The sequence below is a fragment of the Oncorhynchus keta genome, chromosome 20 (assembly GCF_023373465.1).
Source record: "Oncorhynchus keta strain PuntledgeMale-10-30-2019 chromosome 20, Oket_V2, whole genome shotgun sequence".
Lineage (NCBI taxonomy): Eukaryota > Metazoa > Chordata > Actinopteri > Salmoniformes > Salmonidae > Oncorhynchus > Oncorhynchus keta.
Window position 1 is genome coordinate 13,818,529 of NC_068440.1, and position 8,110 is coordinate 13,826,638.

Here is an 8,110-nt window from a genome sequence, read left to right on the forward strand (position 1 = left end):
ATTTAACCCAACCCCTCAGAATCAGAGTCAGAGTGGCGCGGGGGGCTACCTTAATCGACATCCACGGCGCCAGGGGAACAGTGGGTTAACTGCCTTGCTCAGGGGCAGTACAACAGAATTTTACCTTGTGAGCTTGGGGATTCGATCCAGCAACATTCCCAATGCTCTGAAAACTAGGTTATGCCAGGGAGATATGTATAGTGTAGCTAAGAAAATAATAATAAGTGTATGTTGTGTAGTAAGCTGTTAGTAGCCCATGTGCTTCACCCTAATAATTTGGTCCAGTTTCTCCTCCTAATTCTGCCTACTGTACTGACTAGGTGGTGCACATGTAGCCTATAACCTGTTTTAGAGAGAGGTAATCATCAAATATTGTAAGAGCTTTCATTATCTGCTCATATACATATCTGCTATTTATCCTACGGTTCTGACTTGGTGTGCAGGGAGAATACTGTAAGAGCGGCCCATGTTCCGAATTCTGTTACTGTACATTTTAAAAGGGCTGAACAAATTGTTATATTGACTACGTCCATCCTAGCGCTCTCATGAATGTCATAATCAAATTGATCGATTGCCTCTTATCCACTCATCGTCCCCTTATGCCATAGTTTGTACATCTCAATTGTCAGTAGAAACCACATTTGTTTAAGCAAGTCAGCAATTTGTTTTTGAAAGGCACTATTTTTTATTTATTTACCTTTATTTAACTAGGCAAGTCAGTTAAGAACAAATTCTTATTTTCAATGGCAGCCTAGGAACAGTGGGTGTTCAGGGGCAGAACAACAGATTTGTACCTTGTCAGCTCGGGGGTTTGAACTTGCAACCTTACGGTTACTAGTCCAACGCTCTAACCACCAGGCTACCCTGCTGCCCCGAGGCTGAATGAACTGTTTCGCTGCTAGACAAGGCTCCGCTGATAGCCAGGTGTAGCAGTGTTAAGGTGTTGGGACTGCTGTTTGGACTGTGCTGTTGGGAATGTTTTATGTAGGAACTAACAGTGTGTGGGCACCATTTGTCACCGTTACAGTGCAATTAATGTATTGTTTAGTGTTGTGTTGTATAGTGGGTTTGCTGGCAAGCATCTACATTTTGCCCCACAACCAAAGAATATTTGATCATGGAAGAACATCAACTCTTACATTTCAATACATCTTCTGCCACTTGTGAGTACAAATGAGTACAAAATGACTGGGACGCACTTCTAAATCATAAAAGACATTAAATTATAATCTGCTAATCCTCATTTGGTTGGAAAATAAACTTTTCAATGTAGTGTAAGACAAAGTAAATGTACCAGAATAAGAAGCTCCAATTGTTTAGAATAGGTTTATTTAAATTTGAATAATGAGTATAATAACTATAACTATAATGAGAATCAACTTAGGTTAACAAATACTGATTAAATAGGTTGCCATTACATATGATGGGAGTGGGGGACATGAGGTAAATACATTTTCAAAGTGAAGATATTTCCTACTGCTGCTTGCTGCTGAGACTAGCTTGACAGCAGCAGTGACAACACCACCAGACAGGAAGCAGTGAAGAGACTGGTCTTGCTGCTTATTCCACTTGAGGTCACAACTGCATAGATAAAGAGAGAGAAAGTGAACATGAAAGGAAAATATGTATTTGCTAACCTGTAACATGATTATTGTGAATAAGGCCTGTACATATTTACTGTTAAATATTTACACACACATACACATGGATTTAGTACTGTAGATATGTGGTAGTGTTGGAGTAGGGGCCTGAGGACACAGTGTGTTGTGAAATCTGTGAATGTATTGGAATGTTTTTTTAAATTGTATAAACTGCCTTTATTTTGCTGGACCCCAGGAAGAGTAGCTGCTGATGGGGATCCATAATAAATACAAATACTGTTATTGCTACAATAACCTTGTTTTCTGCCATATAGACCCTCTAGATAATGGCATACAAAATATGAATTTACCATAAAGCATGGACAATGTTTTTTTACCTTCACCACTGACAGTAACTGACGTGGGGTTGATGTTGAAAGCTGTGATGTTTTGTGCAGCCTTTATCAAAACGGTGCCAATTTCCTTGGAATTTGGCACAGCGGAGGAGCTAAATGCTACATTCATGGTGTTAATGATTGATCCATTTCTGCAATCAAATGAGAGATTGTTTTAATGACAGTTGATTATATGAGGTATACTTTTTTGATCAATTATTTATTTCTTCCTTTTGTTTAATGATGTAGCATGTTTATATACATTTTCATGAAATCTGTATACGGTTCTTTGGCTGTAGAATTCAATTAGTTAAAATCAACATAATCAATTGAATGCAAACAAATCACCTGAATTTTATCACTGTCAAACTGTTGAAAGAGGCGAAAGCTGATCGATAGAAAGGTTCAAGCTGGAATGCAAAAACATGTAAAGTTTAGATCAACAAGTTTCAAGTACATTTTTTAAACCTTTATTTAACTAAGCAAGTCAGTTAAGAACAAATTCTTATTTACAATGATTGTCTACCCGGCCAAACCCTAATCCAGACGACGCTGGGCCAATTGTGCGCCTCCCTATGGGATTCCCAATCACGGCCGGTTGTGATACAGCTTGGAATCAAACCAGGGTCTGTAGTGACACCTCTAGCACTGAGATGCAGTGCCTTAGACCGCTGAACCACTCGGTATTCCATACATACTAGTCGTATGTAGGGGATACACATGGTATACACCGTCCACCCAAATGCGTACTTGCAGGTTCCTTCTCGACAATGTAATAATAATAAGAAATAATAAAAGATAATTGCTCTCTAGAGTATAATATTAGCATAAGTATAATACACGAAGGTGCAATTTATAGTCAAATATTTACACGTGTTTTGGGGAAGGGGGGATTGGGGGGAAAGTGTTTAAATTATGTAGTATTTAGCAATCATAATAAGAGTCAACTGAAAGGTGTTTATTACTGTATTCTACCCCTCTCATCATGACCTTCCCACATCTGTGTTCTTCTCATTCCTTCAGGAGGCTCACCTGTGTTTTAATCAGTGATGCTCGAGTTTGAAAGGCCTGAGAGGATGAGGTTGATAGGTCGGAGATAAATGTCTCTCCTTTGGACGTGAACTCCACAGACACTGTAGTGAGTGTATTTGTGACCACAGAGGTTGTGGTTGGAGCAGCTGGGACAACGGTTGTGATGACAGGAGTAGCCGTTGTAATTGTGGTGGCACTTGTGGATGTATTTGGGACCCCTGTGAACACAAAATTAATGAAATGTGAACTTTGTGTATGACCTGACAGTTTGTCTTTTAGAACTGTCAAATTTGAATTAGACATTTTAATATCAAAACTGTTTTAGAAAGATTTGAAGTTAAAATGTAATGTCTCTCCAGGATTGTCTCTTATTTGGTGCAAAATACTTGCCGCTCAAATTAGAATATTATCCTAAATGCAATCATAGGTTTAAGGAACGCAACAGATTGCAATGTTTAATGTATATTATATGAAACAACAGGTTCTTGAGAAGGAAACCCTTCACCAGGCATTTATAGTATTGCTTTCCAGTGTATTTATATATATTTTTTAAATCATTTAATCCAACGGTTTGAAATGCACTTCTGTAAATTCTATCTAGCAACAACTCAACTGTATTTATAGTAGGAACAGCAGATGTAGGACCAACTGAAATAAAATGAAAATGATCTCTTATTATGAATCCTTAAGAGTCTACTGAGGAAGCCGTTCGCCAATCTAAGTAACATCATTAAAAAATCCCCATCAAAATCCATCAGTTTAAACTAGAGATTTGTGCCAATCCACCGCATCCGCTTATGTTGGCCTTCCGCATTAGCGGTGGAAGGTTGCTGAGCTACAGCACTTTTTAGGGCCTTATTTACCTTATTTGACAAGTTTGAGTACTGTTAACAGTCACTTTCAAGTTCAGCTATCTTTGTTGGTGTCTTGCCTAAATTGCTCCACAATTGTATTGCGAATGCGTGAATCACTGCATATTTTGACATTTAACTATTTATGTAAATTCAATGTTTTTTTAATATACACAGCCCTTTTGTCACAGATCTATTGTTTTTGCACTTGTACCTATGGTCAGATGACATGACAATAGAGCACTTTGGCCACGTACACCAATGGTGGCTTTGGCCTTCAAAAGAACGATGTATATCCAGAAGGTATCTCATCCCTACTGTAAAATCTGATGGTGGATCTTTGATGTTATGGGGCTTCCACTGGTCCTGAGATCCTTTTAAAGGTGAATGGCATCATGAACTTTAACAGGACATTTTAGAAAAAAACCTGGTTGCCTCTGCCAGAAGGCTTTAACTTGGCAACAAGTGAATCTTCCAGCAAAACAATAACTCCAACCACACATCAACATACAAAAAGAAATGGTTAATTGACCACAAAATCAACATTTTGCAATGGCCATATCAGTCTCCGGACTTGAACCCCATTGAAAACCTGTGGTTTGAATTAAAGAAGGCAGTCCATAAGCACAGACCAAAAGGTACTAGGATCTGGAAAGATTCTGTATGAAGGAATGGGGAGCGTGATGGAGTATTGAAAACAGGGGATCATATCTTTTAGAGACTTTCTTTATTACTTGTCAAAAAATCTCTTTCCCTGAGCAATTGTATTAGTATCAAATAATATAATTTGTAAATGTTTTTGATCACACAATAAAGGTCAGTATTTGTGTAATTATTTTACATAGTCTTTTTTGCTTATTATTTTTCAAGGGATCCAATAATTCCGGACCCCACTGTATGACAACGGATAATTTTAGTGAATCCATTTCATAGGTTTACTTACTGATAATAGTGATGGAGTTTGGAACCACAGAGAGGTTGAAGGCAGAGTTTGGATTGGTCACAGCCTCTTTCAGTGTGTCTTTAATGTCAATGTCCTTGGGCATAGTTGCATTAGCGTTAGTTGCAATGGCGGTCTCATTGAACACCACTTCCAGCACCACCTGTGTGTCTGCTGCCATACGAGAACGGAACACTGGTCTGCAAAGGGCACAAATTTCAGATGTCAAGTGTCAAATCAAAAGCTGACTGGAAAGTGGACAGTCATACATGTCCAGCTTGCACCTAAGGTAATAACAATATCATCACAATGGAATCAACATAGAAAATATCCTGATGACAAGAATGTTGACTGGTGAAGGTTTTTTAAAAGCAATATAATGCTTAAAACATTATTTTGAGACATACTTTTTCAAGCTATTGGATACATTGAATCAAGCTACTTTAGAGGTAGAATAGAATAAAATATTACATGAATGAAATGACAATCGTCCGGATGAAAAATATCCCATATTTTGCTCGATAGATCACGTCACACTGTTTGAGAAAAGAACAAAGAACATTCATGGACTATAGAATAGAATGAATCATGTTCTACATACAAAAAAAAAACATTTCTGTATTTTATTTTTCTGTCACTTTATTTAAGCTTGATATGAGGTAAAAAAGTAACTCTGTCCCAGTACGTCAACCATATTCTCAGTAACAATCAAAACAAAGAAATACAAGAAAGATATGATCACAGGACTTACCACTGAAGTAAAGGATACCGCAAGTGTTTGAAATTCTGTGCTTTGAGGATTACTCAAAGCTGGTACAAAAACCTCTTGTATGGTGAGTTGTAATGTAACCACTGCAAGATGTGCAGTCGTTGTGGTAGTTGTTGTCGTAGTAGTAGAAGTAGTTGTTGGAGTTGTGCTGGTAGTTGTCATAGCCAATGTTGGTGCTGTGCTTGAAACAGTAGTTGAGGGGGCCACAGATGTGGTTGTAGTTGTATAACCAGTAACAGGAACAGTGACGGGTTCTCCAGTTGGTATTGTGATGGCAGCACCAGGTACTGTGGTAACAGGAATAGCTGTTGTTGCAGGGGCAGTTGGGAAAAAAACTCTATTACTATTTGAATGGTGCTTCAATTGAAACTTGTGCTTAAACTGTACTGGTGAAATACTAGTGTGTGTCTTTAAAGTACTATTCTCTAAAATATGTGCAGGTTGCATAACATATCACCAACCGACTGAGATGGAAGTAGTGGTTGTGATTCCTCTTGTTGTTGATGTTGCAACAGGTGTAGCTGTTGTATTTGTCGAGACATCTGTGGCTGTGCTTGAGGTCCCTGTGAAGAGAAAATACCAGTAATGAGAGTTCATACCGAGAATACATTGTACGAAATTTCACCGATTTTGGTGGGATACATGATAACATGAGATGTTGGAGGGAGGACAGTGAAATGTTGCTGTTGTAGCCGCGATTGGTTGATCAATTCCGCAACGTGATTTAACTTCAAAGGTTCTACAACTGAACATTACTTGTCAATGGATATTTTTGGAGCACCGATTGATTTGGTTTGCTTACTTATCACAGTGATGGAGTTCAGATCCAAAGATAAGTTGAAGTTAGAGTTTGGATTGGTCACAGCCTCTTTCAATGTTTCAACAATGTCACTGTCCTTGGGGATAGGTACTGTGGAGGTCGCATTGAACTCCAGTTCCAAATCCACCTCTGTGTTAGGATCCTGACCGAGACGAGGCACAGGTCTGCAGAGGGTCAAAAAGTTCATAGGTCAGGGTCAAGTCAAAAGGTGACTGAAAAAGTAAAGGTTTGCTAAAAATAAGGCTTTTTAGGTTCTAAAGACTTTATTGTCTAAATGAAAGAAAATGGTTTAAAAGTAGAATACAATATTACCTGAATTGAGTAACAGTCGTCTGAACGAAACTAAGCCCATATCTTTGTCGGAAGATTGTGTCACACTGTAAGGAGTAGGGAGAGAAGAGTCAACTTTAATAGACTATCAAATAGTATGAGAGATTTTACAAACATAATATATATATAACATTATTAGGCCTATATATTTTAACAATCCCTTATTCCCGTAGCTCACCGATCATTAAGCCTAAAGTCATTGTCACTTGAACCTTAGGTAAAGTCAATAACCACATCAACATAGACACAAATGAATGGTCATATCTGGATTTCGAGGACTTACAATTGTAGTAATGGTTACTGATAGTGTTTTGAATTCTGTGCTTTGAGGGTCAGTCAAGGCTGGTACAAAAGCTTGCTGCAAGGTGACTTGTAATTCCACCACTGGAGGAGGTGCCGTTGTTATGGCAGTTGTAGCAGGAACAGTTGTTGTAGCAGGGGTATCTGAAATTAATAAAACATTACACTCTTTTAGAATTTGAAAGGTGCTCCAAATGCAACGTGTGCTTAAACTGTACTGGTTGGTGATGTACTAGTGTGTACAACTTGATAACGTGGGATGTTGGAGGGAGGACAGTGAAATGTTGCTGATGTAGCCGCAATTGGTTGATCAATTCCGCAACGTGATTTAACTTCAAAGGTTCTACAACTGAACATTACTTGTCAATGGATATTTTTGGAGCACCGATTGATTGGGTTTGCTTACTTATCACAGTGATGGAGTTCAGATCCAAAGATAAGTTGAAGTTAGAGTTTGGATTGGTCACAGCCTCTTTCAATGTTTCAACAATGTCACTGTCCTTGGGGATAGGTACTGTGGAGGTCGCATTGAACTCCAGTTCCAAATCCACCTCTGTGTTAGGATCCTGACCGAGACGAGGCACAGGTCTGCAGAGGGTCAAAAAGTTCATAGGTCAGGGTCAAGTCAAAAGGTGACTGAAAAAGTAAAGGTTTGCTAAAAATAAGGCTTTTTAGGTTCTAAAGACTTTATTGTCTAAATGAAAGAAAATGGTTTAAAAGTAGAATACAATATTACCTGAATTGAGTAACAGTCGTCTGAACGAAACTAAGCCCATATCTTTGTCGGAAGATTGTGTCACACTGTAAGGAGTAGGGGAGAGAAGAGTCAACTTTAATAGACTATCAAATAGTATGAGAGATTTTACAAACATAATATATATATAACATTATTAGGCCTATATATTTTAACAATCCCTTATTCCCGTAGCTCACCGATCATTAAGCCTAAAGTCATTGTCACTTGAACCTTAGGTAAAGTCAATAACCACATCAACATAGACACAAATGAATGGTCATATCTGGATTTCGAGGACTTACAATTGTAGTAATGGTTACTGATAGTGTTTTGAATTCTGTGCTTTGAGGGTCAGTC

The 8,110-nt window shown here is 38.2% G+C and overlaps 1 protein-coding gene across 1 annotated transcript; it reads right to left on the reverse strand.

The window, feature by feature from the left end:
- Window positions 1-1,312: 1,312 nt before the first annotated feature.
- LOC118399440 (uncharacterized) lies at window positions 1,313-7,615 on the reverse strand. Its single transcript, XM_052472108.1, has 9 exons — window positions 7,424-7,615; window positions 6,029-6,130; window positions 5,550-5,872; window positions 5,270-5,334; window positions 4,802-4,998; window positions 3,008-3,225; window positions 2,324-2,385; window positions 1,979-2,127; window positions 1,313-1,581 (listed from the first exon to the last, which is right to left on the reverse strand). Exons 3-9 carry the CDS (start codon window positions 5,727-5,729, stop codon window positions 1,496-1,498), a joined length of 957 nt encoding a protein of 318 aa, XP_052328068.1. The 5' UTR covers window positions 5,730-5,872; window positions 6,029-6,130; window positions 7,424-7,615; the 3' UTR covers window positions 1,313-1,495.
- Between the last annotated feature and the right edge of the window lie 495 nt (window positions 7,616-8,110).

What these genes read in the sequence shown, in the direction of transcription:
- LOC118399440 (XM_052472108.1), bottom strand. Translation starts at nt 5,729, where the DNA reads ATGACAACTACCAGCACAACTCCAACAACTACTTCTACTACTACGACA. An exon ending in CGGTATCCTTTACTTCAGTG is followed by an intron (nt 5,335 to 5,549) that starts GTAAGTCCTGTG and finishes TTTCTCAAACAG; the next exon opens with TGTGACGTGATCTATCGAGC. An exon ending in ACGATTGTCATTTCATTCAT is followed by an intron (nt 4,999 to 5,269) that starts GTAATATTTTAT and finishes TGCCCTTTGCAG; the next exon opens with ACCAGTGTTCCGTTCTCGTA.